The sequence below is a fragment of the Hyperolius riggenbachi genome, chromosome 7, assembly GCF_040937935.1.
Source record: "Hyperolius riggenbachi isolate aHypRig1 chromosome 7, aHypRig1.pri, whole genome shotgun sequence".
In the NCBI taxonomy this organism is placed as follows: Eukaryota; Metazoa; Chordata; class Amphibia; order Anura; family Hyperoliidae; genus Hyperolius; species Hyperolius riggenbachi.
The window spans coordinates 159,687,423-159,702,193 of record NC_090652.1 but is presented as its reverse complement, the minus strand read 5'-3'; the positions used below and the strand labels follow the sequence as shown (position 1 = coordinate 159,702,193).

Sequence of the window (14,771 nt, the reverse complement as noted above, 5' to 3'; positions counted from 1 at the left end):
CAGCCCCCCATGTACATGTGCAAAAGCCACAATCTTATTCCACCTGTAAACCCTTCATTAATGTGCAACTGTCCATGTGCATGTCCAGAAGCCCCTTCTCATTCCACTTGTACACCCATTTTCAATATGCAGCCGTGCATGTACATGTGCAAAAGCCACAATCTCATTCCAGATCCTTCTTCAATGTGCAGCCCTCCATGTGCATGTGCAAAGGCCACAATCTCATTGCATCTGTAGACCCTTTTTTAATGTGCAGCCCTCCATGTGCAAAGGCCACGATCTCATTCCAGATCCTTCTTCAATGTGCAGCCGTGCAAGTGCAAAATCCCCTATTGCATTCAGTTTTTACTCCATTCCTCAATGTGCATCCCTCCATGTAAATGTGCAAAAGTCCCCCATCTCATTGCATCTGTACGCGGTTCTTCAATTTGTATCTCTCATGTGCATTAAACCCTTTTTTCATGTGCCGTAGACCCCTCTTCCATGTGCAGGCCTATTCTGAGTGTCCACAACAATTTTTCTTGTGCAGCTGCCCTATTACATTTTTACATGCACCTCTAGAAAACAAAAAAATATACTAAAAATAGGTTGTCTCAAATTAAATTGAGCCTGACTTTAATTTTCCTACCAACCTTTTTCTCTTTCTCTGTGCCAAAAATATATATTTTTAGATACATTAAAAAATAATCTCCTGAGAAAACTCAGGAGAAAATGTAATTGAATCAGAGTCCCAGTATAACACACAGTAGTAATTATATTTGATTGGATTGACTTTGTTATTTTGTTATTATATTATTATTTCTTGTAATGTCAACTGTTGCTCTGTATCTCACAGAAAATCAATAGCCTCTCACAGCTTCAGGGAGAGATTGCGTCCATGCACATCACCGTACCCCTGGCCATGTTTTGTCTGGATGCTTTACGCCTCAATGAAGACCTCTGTGCCAGGGCTCAACAGTTAAAGAACCGACTCATTCAGTATGAAGTGGATGAAAACAGGGAGCTGAATAAGAGGTACATACATCTGCTCATATCTTTAGTTTTAGACATAATTAGATTTCTAAAAAATTTTTTTTAAAAAATGGTTCATGTGAAACACAAAAGGCAAACCGACTGTCACTCACGTAGACACAGCACCAAAGAATGTTGCAGTAAAGACACAGCTCTGATTGAAACACTGTGTATTGTCGCTATGTACTATGACCTGCCTGTCCACTCCGAATGATTCAATCATGCGCAGCAGCTTTGGCAAGTAGCCTTTTTTTAGTACTATATGTCGGAGTCCCTCTCTATTGCCCAAGACTGATGCCTTGGTAAGGGAGGGAGAATGGCATGCCCCCCTTTCCTGGCACACTCTCCTGTCAGCTACAGGTGCTGGTCATCCAGGAGTCATGCCACTGACTGTGTGGTAACAATTCTTAGGCATTTCCATTTCTCAGTGGCTGCTTTCATAGTTCCCGGAGTCTCTGGTGAAGATTTCTTGAGTTAGTGTGTAAATATAGTTGAACCTTCTTTCTTACATCATTATGGGAATACCATCAGTGATTCGTCAGACACAATTTTTAAGTATCAGTCTGATCTTACAGAACACAAGAGTTTGATTCACCTGAATGAATCATATTGTGAAATTGAATGATCACATAGAAGTCATGCTGGAAAGCCAGGGTATACAATAATACGGGTAGAAAATAAAACAATTGTAATCACTGTGCATTTGCAATCACGCTCTTCGGTGACAAAGGGTCTTGACTTAAAGGAATACTATCGATACCCACGTGTTCAAAAATGACAATTTGCAAATAATGTCTAAGTAGCTGTGTAAACATTTTCCTACTTTTCATGTTAAATATCAGAGGCAAAAGCTGTAATTTATTGAGGGTAGGCTTTAGCTATATTGGGACAAATCCATTGCAGAAGGGGTGTCTGCTTCAATGCACAGCCAGAGTTGCATATCAGACTACAGAAAGCAAATCTCAAACATATCAAACTCTGAAAGCAAAAACAGTATGAAAAGCTGTGACAATTAGTTACATTTCCTCTGCTCTCTTCAGACACGTCAGTCAGAAACACAGGACACAGGAGCTGCTGCTGTTGGGAGCTCTCTTCTCTGTCACACACAGAGCTACACATAGAGTTAACTGATTAAGTGTGAGGGGAATTTCCCCTCTCCTCATGGCTCAGTCAGCTGTCAGTTTTGGCGTCAGTAAACTTTGAATGTATTTTGCTAACAATAAACAAAGAAGTTGCTACTAAAATGTATACACCAGTACTTAGCAGCACTTCCCAAACAATTCCTGTAACAATTGAAAAAAATATGTGAATCGATAGTATTCCTTTAACACAAAGGCAAGCACACCAAAAATGCATCAGGTAATGCATTTGTGTTTAGATGAAAATCAAGTTGCAGTTCTGAAAACAGCTCATCACGATTTTTTACATTATTCCAGCAGAGTCTTTGTAATTAGAAAATAGCATGTGCTTTAAAATTCAGATGGAACCCATTCAATGGAAAAGGGCCTAATGGTCTGACTCTCTAGAGCTGGCAATCAAATTAGTCTAAGCTTGATTTCCTAAAGTCTGTCAACAAGGGGTTTAGTGTACAGGTGTGAGAATCCGCTCAGCTGCCTGCGCAGGCAGGCAGCCTTTTGACCATTGTTTAGGTTTGCTTACTGCAGGACTCTGGAAAGGAGACCTTCTGTCAGTTGTGCAGCTTGTGTTGCTGAGGGATTTGCATACATTAGTCATGCAAATCCGTTACCTACCTTCTTTTGATGACTGGCACTATAAAAGCATTCTGCTCCCAGAATGCTTGGCTGGACATTTCCCTTCCATGGTCTGTTCCTGATGGACACTGCTGGAGTGTCAGCCATTGCTATCTAGTATAGTTAATTCCTGGGGGTTGCTTTAGGCTCCCCTTCTAGCCCAGTCATGTTGTATTATCTGTTTTGCCTGTTCCGTCTGTCTTGTGTTTGGATCGCACAAGCCAGAGTCAGAGTGGGCAGCAGAATGACATGGTCAAGGCTCAAGCCGGGGTTGGGGCAGACAGTGATCAAGCAAAATCAAGGCTCTATCAGAGTTCTTGCGAATCGTCAGAGTTCTGTTGATCTCATCACTGGTTTATGAACCAAAGGAACAGATAGATCCCAAGAAAATAGCCTTTTATTAGTAAGTTACACAGACAATAAATAAAACATAATTAAAAACAGAACAATGTGGGTGGCAAACATGAATCAATAATAAGTCCAATAAATTACATGATAAAGCTCACTCCTGACTCTAAACGTAAACAATATAATCAATTGCCTCTAAGGAAGTGCATAAAAAGTGCTGGGTGCGTGCATAGACAGCCAGAGTCGAATCTCTGAAAGATATAGTGTCAGTGCAGATAGGAAATAAATAGAAGAAAGTGCAAGGAAAAAGGTGGAGACTAGCGCTGCCACAAATACAAACAAAGAGGCAAGGAGGATACACCATCAAAGTGCGATGAATATAGAAGCACCACATGTAGAGCAGTGTCAGAGTAGTGAAATTGCTAAATGTGAACAGTGTAAAGGACGCTTGCCAGTGATGGAGGAATGAGGGGCGGGTCTCTCCCCCCCCCCCCCCCCCCCCCCGCCCATGAGAGAACCAGAAGCAGTATAAAGGCGGAAAAACCACTTAAAGTGCACGGTGTGGGAGGTGCTTACCAGCAATGATGGAAAGAGGAGAGAGGAGCAAGGGCTGCTGTGTGGAGCCGTCATGATTTGCCGCTGAACAGCGGCTTCTTCTGGTCAGGTGACCACTCTATGGGCTTGATTCACTAAACTGTGATAACTTGCCGCGCTTGCATTTTTGCGCGCGTTTTCACGCACAACTGCGAATTTCCGCACGCAATCGCGAATTTTCACACGCAGTCGTGAACTTGAAAATTTGCGATTGCGCACCGAAAGTCGACATTGTGCGCGGAAACGTTAGCGTGGCCGTGATATGAGTTTTCATGGTTTAGTGAATCAAGCCCTATAAGTGAAGCAGTTAAATAGGAACTACATCTTAATGGTAGGTGGGGCAGGGTGGAACTCCCAAGTAGGATGCTATGCAAATATCCGTCACTGGTATCAAGGGAGGAGCAGCCTTGGGCATGGGGTCTAAGCAAGCACGGTTCTTCACCAGCGCACCCGGCAAGGGATGATGGGCCATCAACCCTAGTGGGTGGCAGACTACTTTGCTGCCTGGTGCTTGCCAGGTCTTGACCCCCAGGACTACAGCACCAGTGACTGGAATGATGGAGGGTACCTGACAGGAGACAGGCAAGCTGACAAGCGAGACTGACAGGCCGGGATCCTAGATTAATGTGAAGGATTGCGGAAAAGCCGCCGCGTGCTCTGACGGCGCGGCGGCTAGTTCTGCGTTCAGCCCGGCGGTTTCTGCGCGTCGACATGTGTCTGATGTGGTTCAGCCTTCCTGTGCGCATAGGCTGAGGAATACGCGCGCGCCGAGAGGCAGAAGCTTTATGGGAAGCAGAGAGGGGTCAGCTGACTCTACTGGTCAGCTGATCCCAGAACGAACGGCGGTTGGCTGAAGGGGACTGGGCAGCGCTGATCTGCGCTGCACTATATAGCTGCTTGTCCTTCAGTCTCACGTTGTCTGCCGTCACGAATGCTTATGTGTTGGCACACAGACCCCAGTCAGATCCTACAGTGTGTTAAGAGCCAGGTGGACCTGGGGATTCACACTGAGCTAGATTACTCTTGTGGTTTTACTGTTATGCTTTAGACCAGTTCCAGGGTGTTGTGACTGCGGACCTCACACCCAAGACTAGGATACTGTGTCAGTTCTATGTTATGCTTTAGACCAGTTCCAGGGTGTTGTGACTACGGACCTCACACCCAAGACTAGGATACTGTGTCTGTTCTATGTTATGCTTTAGACCAGTTCCAGGGTGTTGTGACTACGGACCTCACACCCAAGACTAGGATACTGTGTCAATTCTATGTTATGCTCTAGACTAGTTCCAGGGTGTTGTGATCACGGACCTCACACCCAGAGCTAGGATTGTATTGTATGTGTATTTGCCTTAGCCCGATTCCAGGGCATAGAGAATAGGCCCTCACACCTAGTTAGGGCAAGTCTGTTCATATTAGCAGCAGAGCTTCCTGCAACCCAGCCTGGGTCCCTCTCCTATGGAGTCCACAGGCTACAGGAATATTCCCCACAGTCAGGGGAGTATTCCTCAAGTCACTCATGCCACCGGGGTCCCTGGTGGTCTATCCTCAGAGTTGTACTGTTACACCAAACACTCACATTATACTGGTGTCCAGAGGTTAGACATACCCGGATTATTGGTGATACTGCAGATCATCCATAATCTGGTGTATATCTGCATTACTGGTGATTCTGCAGATCACCAGTAATCAGATTCTCTCTGCGTGTTGACACCCATCGTTACAGAACGGCAGACCAAAACAATATGGACGCACTTGACAGTCGTCTGCTTGCATTCACCACCTCGGTGGAGAATTGCATCAGCGTGCTGGATAGTCATCAGACCCAGATCAATGCTTTGTCTGGGTCTATACAAGCCCTTCAGACGACTGTTAATGCAGTGCGGTCGCCTCTTGTTACCGATTTCCGCATGCCGGTGCCCGAGAAGTTTTCTGGTCACAGATCTGACTTTCGAAATTTTAAAGATCGAGTGTTATCATACTTTGAGTTAAGACCTAATTCATCAGGTACTGTCGCACAGAGAATTATCTTTATTAAGACTCTGTTGACAGGAGATTCTCAGACCTGGGCATATGGTCTGCAACCAGGGGATAAGGCCCTGACCTCGGTGGAGGAATTTTTTAAAGCTATGGCTATAATTTACGATGATCCGGACATTGCTTCGACCGCTGAGCGGAAGCTCAAGACTTTACGGCAGGGCAAGGATTCGGTAGAGATTTATGCAGCTGAGTTCAGGAAGTGGGCGGTGTCGGCTAGATGGGACTCATTCGCACTGTTAGATTGCTTCTTGTCAGGATTATCAGATGCAGTATCTAGTCTGATGTTAGGATATCCTGAACCAAAGTCCATTGATGAGGCCATTACACTAGCAGTCAGAGTGGAGCGCCGCTTACGATATCAGAGGCAGAGTCGGGGCAGGAATAGTGCGAGAGATGTTTCCTATGCCTCGTCTCCACCTACGTCACCTCCTTCTGAACCCATGCAGATTGGTAGGTTGAAATTGTCTCGGGTTGAGCAGAGTCGCAGGAAAGCTGAGCAGCTCTGTTTGTACTGTCCAGAGGAGGATCATAAAGGGCAACTGTCCCAAGAAGTCGGGAAACACTGCCGCCTAGGAGTAGTCAGAGATAATACTCTAGGCGTGCAGAATTTACCTCTTCATAATGATCGGTTGCTCCTCCCATGTATCATTTCATGGGAAGGTCAGTCAGTTTCTACTGAGGCCTTTCTTGACTCTGGCTCTGCGGCCAATTTTATCGACTACGAATTTGCCAGAAAATTGGGAATTCCAATTCTCCCATTAGATCATAAAGTGTTGGTTACTGCGGTGGATGACTCTCCTCTGCAGAGTAAATACCCTCTGTCTCAGACTCCAGAGTTGGGGGTCACCATAGGGGTTTTACATAGAGAGAGTCTGCAGTTTTTTGTGTTATGGATGGTAACTTCCACGGTTATCCTTGGCCTGCCATGGTTACGACTTCACACCCCTCAGATTGATTGGGCCTCTGGTCAGCTAACGAGCTGGTCTAGCCGCTGCCATCATCATTGTTTGGCGAAGGTAACCATGGGTAACACCAGTATTCAGGTGGAAGGATTGCCAGAGCAGTATAAAGAATTTGCTGATGTATTTTGTCCTAAGGCAGCAGATAGACTGCCTCCTCACCGTCCCTTTGATTGTCCGATAGACTTAAGATCTGGTTGTATGCCCCCTAGGGGTCATCTATATAACTTGTCCGGGCCAGAGAAATTGGCAATGCAAGAATACATCAAAGAAAATTTAGCTAAGGGTTTTATCCGCCCCTCTCGGTCACCTGCGGGGGCCGGGTTCTTTTTTGGCAAGAAAAAAGATGGGGGCCTACGTCCCTGCATTGACTATCGGAGCCTAAACAAGATCACAGTAAAAAATCGTTACCCCCTGCCTCTGATTGACGATTTATTTTCTCAGATCACCAATGCTAAAATTTTCTCGAAATTGGACTTGAGGGGTGCATACAACCTTGTACGTATCAGGGACGGTGATGAGTGGAAGACGGCCTTTAATACACCCGATGGGCATTACGAGTATCTGGTGATGCCCTTCGGGTTATGCAACACTCAGGCCGTCTTCCAAGAGCTGATTAACGAGGTCTTTAGACCGATTTTGGGTAAATTTGCCTTGGTATATCTCGATGATATACTGATCTTTTCAGCCACTCTTTCAGAGCATCGGAGACATGTCAAGTTCGTGCTGGAAAGACTAAAACAAAATCAATTGTATGCCAAACTGGAAAAGTGTATTTTTGAGGTGACCTCTGTTGCTTTCTTGGGGTATGTAATATCCACCTCGGGCCTATCTATGGATCCTGGGAAGGTCTCTGTGGTGCTGGACTGGCCGCAGCCTCTGGGTTTGAAGGCCATCCAGAGATTCCTGGGTTTTGCAAATTACTACAGGAGATTTATAAAGTGGTACTCTACAGTGGTCGCGCCCCTCACCAGTCTTACCAAGAAAGGGGCTGATACTTACCACTGGTCCGAGGAGGCTCTTATGGCCTTTGACACTCTGAAGAAACTGTTTTGTTCTGCACCTATTTTGAGACACCTTGATGTCACCTTCCCTTTCATACTGGAGGTTGATGCCTCAGAGGTGGGGGTGGGGGCTGTGCTGTCTCAGCGTTCTGGTTTGCAGGGTAAGCTTCACCCATGTGCCTACTTCTCTCGTAGGTTTTCCCCAGCAGAGAGAAACTACGATATAGGTAACCGAGAACTCCTGGCCATCAAGTTAGCCTTTGAGGAATGGCGACATTGGCTAGAGGGAGCAGAACACATTATCACAGTTTACACGGACCATAAAAATTTAGAGTACATAGAAAACGCTAAGAGACTCAGTCCCCGACAGGCCTGGTGGTCACTGTTCTTTTCCAGATTCAATTTTGTAATTACGTACACTACTGGTAGTAAAAACGTTAAGGCTGATGCCTTGTCCAGGTGTTTCGAGCCTGAGACGGCACAGCCCTCAGCACCCGAGACTATTCTGCCTCGGAAGGTGGTTTTGGCAGTCACAGAAACCTGGAAGGATTGGGCTGCCACACTGGCCCCATATCAGCAGGATGTTCCTGAAGGAAAGCCTGAGGGAGTGTTGTTTGTGCCCCTGCCTTTTCGACTATAGCTCTTACAGTTATTTCATTCTCATAAGAATGCTGGTCATCCAGGGGCCACCAGGACACAGGATCTCCTTGCCAGGTGTTCATGGTGGCGATCTTTAGCCACGGACTGTAAGGAGTTTGTGAGAGAGTGTGCTGTGTGTGCTAGGAGTAAACCTTCCCGTCAGGCACCAGTGGGAACTTTGCAGCCTTTGCCAGTGCCAAATGAACCGTGGACTCATCTGTCCATGGATTTTGTGGGTGAACTCCCCAAGTCAGAAGGCATGTCTGTCATTTGGGTGGTGGTAGACAGATTCAGCAAGATGGCCCATTTTGTCCCTCTGAAAGGACTCCCCTCAGCCCAGGAGCTGGCTAATCTCTTCATCCAGCACATTTTCCGGCTGCATGGCATTCCGGAGAATGTGGTGTCAGATAGGGGAGTCCAATTCGTTTCTAAGTTCTGGAGGGCATTTTGTCATCTAATGGGCATCAATCTTTCGTTTTCATCAGGCTACCACCCGCAGACAAATGGCCAGACTGAACGAGTCAACCAATCCATGGAACAGTTTCTCAGATGTTATGTGGCTGATGCGCAAACCGACTGGGTTAAGTTTTTGCCTTTTGCGGAGTTTGCACACAACAATCTGAAAAGTTCTTCCTTTGGGTTTTCCCCATTTCAGCTGGTGTCGGGAAGGTCACCTAAGTTTGCTCCTTTGCCAGTGGCATCTACTCCTTTCCCAGCATTAGAGGATTGGCAGGGGGCGTTAAAACAGATTTGGGCTATGGTGAAAACAAATTTGGGGAAGGCATTCAAGTCTCAGAAAAAACAGGCGGACAAAAGACGGTCTACTGAATGGGACTTTTCACCAGGAGATTTGGTCTGGGTGTCTACGCGACACCTGGCACTGAAACAACTGTCACCTAAATTGGGGCCTAGGTTTGTGGGGCCATTTCCAGTGACCAAAAAGATTAAAGCTGTCACTTATGCTGTAGATCTTCCTACCAGTATGCGAGGTGTAAGATCTTTCCACGTGTCATTGCTCAAGCCGGCAGTACAGGTGGATTCCGCTTGTATGTATATTTGCCCCCCCCCCCCCGTGTTGATTGATGATCAACCTGAGTATGAGGTTGAAAAATACTGGACTCTCGGCTAGTGCAGAACTCCGTGCAGTATCTGGTGCATTGAAAAGGTTATGGTGTGGAGGATAAGACTTGGGTGCCAGAATGTCGCATTCACGCAGAGGAGTTAAGGAAAGAGTTCCATGACTTACATCCTGGGAAGCCTGGTGGGAAGTGTTCGGATTCCACTCCTCGGGGGGGGGGGGGGTACTGTGAAGGATTGCGGAAAAGCCGCCGCGTGCTCTGACGGCGCGGCGGCTAGTTCCGCATTCAGCCCGGCGGTTTCTGCGCGGCGACATGTGTCTGATGTGGTTCAGCCTTCCTGTGCACATAGGCTGAGGAATACGCGCGCGCGTGCCGAGAGGCAGAAGCTTTATGGGAAGCAGAGAGGGGTCAGCTGACTCTACTGGTCAGCTGATCCCAGAATGGGCGGCGCTGATCTGCGCTGCACTATATAGCTGCTTGTCCTTCAGTCTCACATTGTCTGCCGTCGCGAATGCTTATGTGTTGGCACACAGACCACAGTCAGATCCTACAGTGTGTTACGAGCCAGGTGGACCTGGGGATTCACACTGAGCTAGATTACTCTTGTGGTTTTACTGTTATGCTTTAGACCAGTTCCAGGGTGTTGTGACTGCGGACCTCACACCCAAGACTAGGATACTGTGTCAGTTCTATGTTATGCTTTAGACCAGTTCCAGGGTGTTGTGACTACGGACCTCACACCCAAGACTAGGATACTGTGTCTGTTCTATGTTATGCTTTAGACCAGTTCCAGGGTGTTGTGACTACGGACCTCACACCCAAGACTAGGATACTGTGTCAATTCTATGTTATGCTCTAGACTAGTTCCAGGGTGTTGTGATCACGGACCTCACACCCAGAGCTAGGATTGTATTGTATGTATATTTGCCTTAGCCCGATTCCAGGGCATAGAGAATAGGCCCTCACACCTAGTTAGACCAAGTCTGTTCATATTAGCAGCAGGGCTTCCTGCAACCCAGCCTGGGTCCCTCTCCTAGGGAGTCCACAGGCTACAGGAATATTCCCCACAGTCAGGGGAGTATTCCTTAAGTCACTCAGGCCACCGGGGTCCCTGTTGGTCTATGCTTAGAGTTGTACTGTTACACCAAACACTCACATTATACTGGTGTCCAGAGGTTAGACATACCCGGATTATTGGTGATACTGCAGATCATCCATAATCTGGTGTATATCTGCATTACGGGTGATTCTGCAGATCACCAGTAATCAGATTCTCTCTGCGTGTTGACACCCATCGTTACAATTAGGTAGGCTCAGGCATACTAGCTAGGAGCAAAAAGGGAAAGCCAACGAGGTAAGGCCAAAAGGGGTAATCCAAAGGGAAATCCTGAAAGGGAGCCTGGTTGAGAGGGAGGGGGAGAACGGTGACAGAACGCCGTGGCTGTGACCAGGGATGCAACAGCATCCATCTGTGAAAGTGCAGTGTTTAAATACCCTGGCTCTCAATTAGGAGATTGTAGTACCACGACCTCCACTGGACTAGAAGGAGGAGAGGCGCATGTGCGCACTCCTAGCAATAGAGGACTCCTGAACCCAGAAGTCCATCGGGTTGGCATCCTCCGCCATGAGAAGAGAAAGCGAGGAGCAGTGTGGGACTCAGCAGCTGGAGGGTAAAGAGTGATCGTTACCCTCCGCCGTCCTTACAGGAGCCGAGCCGGCGTAGGATGCGAAGGTGAGGTAAGTAATCAACAATCGTTACAGGTTCAGCCTAAGGTCAGGACAGGTAGAGAAAAAATAAGGCCCGGAAACAAGCCAAATCACAAACAAGTAAATGATAAGACTGTAGCTCTAGATGAGGCATGACAAGGTTCCAAGCTGCAGAGGATAAAGCAGTGTCCTTCTTTTTGCAGGATCCCTATATAGCATCCATAACTGTTGGCAGAGTGCTTCTTGTTCATGTGCATGCACATTGAAAATGTAATAGAACGAAACAGAGGCGCCAGGAAGAATAAAGTACACTAAAAACTGTTTAAAATTAGATATAGCATTTATTTTGGTATCGAACTCTTAGCTTATTGTTTTAACCCTCTTAGTTGCTTTTATTAATTGCCTGAAGAAGCAGGTGAAATACCTGCAAAACACGTTGCATTGTTGTGTGGAGTACACAATAACATTTTGCCTGAATCAGACAATTTGAGTCTCCAGTGGAGAGGTAAGTCCACCACTACCTCCCATTTTTAAACTGTTTATAATGTATTTTATTCTTCCTGGTGCCTCTGTTTTGTCTTATTAACTATAAGTTTGTCCACCATTGATGGAGTGGTGTATGCCTATTTTCCGATCTGCAGAGAGCGACTTCTTAACCCAAGTGGGGTCATGTTTAATCTACTCATTTGCCTATACATTGATTCCCTTAGCGGTAACCCTTCCTTGTGAGTATTCTTTCACATTTAAGTGGGGTCAAGTTTCATCTACCCACCTGCCTATACATTGGTTCCCTTGTGATTATTAATTCACATTGATTTTATTCCATTTACCGTGACTTGACATACTACACTATTGTGGGCTCTTGATCTCCTTTTGTTTTTACAAATGGTCAGTGCACGTTTCCCTTAAAGGAATACTATCGATACCCAAGTGTTCTAAAATGACGTTGTGCAAATAATATATAAGTAGCTGTGTAAACATTTTCCTACTTTTCATGTTAAATATCAGAGGCAAAATGTAACGATCGGTGTAACACAGAGAGGGTCTGATTATTGGTGATCTGCAGTATCACCAAGAATACAGATATATACCCGATTATTGATGATTTGCAGTATCACCGATAATCAGATATATCACTAACCTCTGGACACCGGAGAGATATGAGTGTTTTGGTACAACAGTAAATACTTTGAGAGCAATACCTGGAGAACAGGTATCAGAGCAGTAGGCTATACTGCAAAAGAGAACAAGTGCCTTCCAGTACCTGAGAATCTCCCGAAGGGAGGAGCCAGGCCAGGAGATGGAAGGACCAGAGCGTTAGTGACACCAATAGGAAAGTGTCACTAATGATCTGTGAACTATTTCTAAGGTAGGGAGATAGCTCTCGAGGTCGGGCAAGCCAGGTCGGCAACACACGGACAGATAATAAAGACATGCAGAGTTTGGCAACAGAATATCAGATGTAGCGGAGTACCAAATCAGTAATCAGAAGAGTGGTCAGGAAAGCAGAAGGTCATAACAGATAATAAACAATGCCTAGTCTTGGTGTGAGCTCCGTGATCATCAACACCCTGGAACTAGTCTGAAGTATAACAGAATGATTATACAATTCCCTAGTCTGGGTGTGAGGTCCGTGATCATCAACACCCTGGAACTAGTCTGAAGTATAACAGAATGATAATACAAGTCCCTAATCTGGGTGTGAGGTCCTTGATCATCAACACCCTGGAACTAGTCTGAAGTATAACAGAATGGTAATACAATTCCCTAATCTGGGTGTGAGGTCCGTGATCATCAACACCCTGGAACTAGTCTGAAGTATAACAGAATGGTAATACAATTCCCTAATCTGGGAGTGAGGTCCGTGATCATCAACACCCTGGAACTAGTCTGAATATAACAACTGGTAACACAGAATCTAACAAAAGGTCTGATTGCTTCCACGTAATGATCGCAACGGCAGACAACCAGTGAATGACCAGCACCCGGTATATATAGCACAACGCTCTCCAGCGCCTCCCCTAAGTGCTGGACCAATGGGAACTGGTTGAATCGTCAGCTGATCGGCTTGGTCAGTTGACTCCCTTCTGGCTGTCATAAAAGTTCTGCCTCTCAGCTCGCGCGCGCGTCCTTCTGAGCCTGTGTGGACTATCAGTCCCAGCCACACCAGCCATGTGTTGTGTACCACCCGCCGCGCTGGACGCCGAACCAGCCGCACCGCTATCAGGGCATGCGGCGGTTTCTCCACATTCAGCCATAATGGTAGATGTAGGCCTACGCGTGCCAACCACCCCGTTGGACGCGGAATCAGCCGCCTTGTTCTGAACACACACGGCGGCTTTTCCGCGTTTTCTCACACAAAAGCTGTAATTTATTGAGGGTAGGATTTAGCTATATTGGGACAAATCAATTGCAGAAGGGGTGTCTGCTTCAATGCACAGCCAGAGTTGCATATCAGACTACAGAAAGCAAATATCAAACATCAAACTCTGAAAGCAAAAACAGTATGAAAAGCTGTGACAATTAGTTACATTTCCTCTGCTCTCTTCAGACATGTCAGTCAGAAACACAGAACACAGGAGCTGCAGCTGTTGTGAGTGTCACACACAGAGCTACACATAGAGTTAACTGATCAAGTGTGAGGGGAATTTCCCCTCTCCTCATGGCTCAGTCAGCCGTCAGTTTTGGCGTTAGTAAAGTTTGAAAGTATTTTGCTAACAGTAAACAAAGAAGTTGCTACTAAAATGTATACACCAGTACTTAGCAGCACTTCCCAAACAATTCCTGTGTCAATTGAAAAAAATATGTGAATCGATAGTATTCCTTTAAGTATTGCCGCAGTAAGCAATGCACTTCCATAAGCCAGATCCCCAACTGTGAGTGCACCATACCTGGACTACAAAAAAGAGCTTACAATACAAAACACTCACTAAGTCCAAGAGGGACAGGCCCTATAGGTACTAGAAAGCACAGATAAGTCGCTTAATATCTAAAAGAGCTATCTGCTCAAGAGGAGGGAACAAACGTATCAGGTTACTCCTCAGTAGGTTAGAACACTTCTCATAAGTGCAGAGACCAATATATAATGTGGAGGTCTTTGCTGATCCCCCACAAAAAGGATTGTGGTGTAGCTATTCCACATAGAGGTCGCATGTAAACCTACTACACTATACAGAATATACAAAGGGTAAGCTCAGATGCAGGCTTGATAACCTGCATAGGGAGCCCCTTAGTAGTATGGTATATGCTGCAAAGTGAAAACACTGGAGAGATTGCAGAGTGGATATGAGGTGCTATTTACAAAAGTGCTGTAATATGGAACTCTAACATGTTTCACCCTACGGCTTTTTCAAAGAGTGCTATACATATATACAGTAGTTATTTACAAAGTGCAAGCCCCCCACCAGTAGCAATTCCCCCAGCAACTGCCCAAGTCAGAGCTGAATTGCCTTGTGAGGCACAGGTTTTTATACTGAAGACTGGTGGGGGAAACGCCCAGACTGGGTGTGTGCACGCATTACATTCATGCTCGTTACAGGGTAGGTACAAGCCATGCATCTTATCAAGGAGGGGAGGAACCTACCCTCCTCTCTGTGTATGTCAGAGGTGAGCCTATTTGCATGTGTTGGCCTAAAACTTGCT

General features: G+C 46.0%; 1 protein-coding gene across 1 annotated transcript in view; it reads left to right on the top strand.

Annotated features, from left to right (window-relative positions):
- Positions 1 to 14,771, top strand: part of DNAH3 (dynein axonemal heavy chain 3) — a 329,266-nt gene that overhangs the window by 271,348 nt on the left and 43,147 nt on the right. Inside the window, exon 13 of the mRNA XM_068244819.1 lies at positions 836 to 1,014. Within this exon, the coding sequence (XP_068100920.1) occupies positions 836 to 1,014 (179 nt within the window). The remainder of the gene's footprint in view (positions 1 to 835; positions 1,015 to 14,771) is intronic.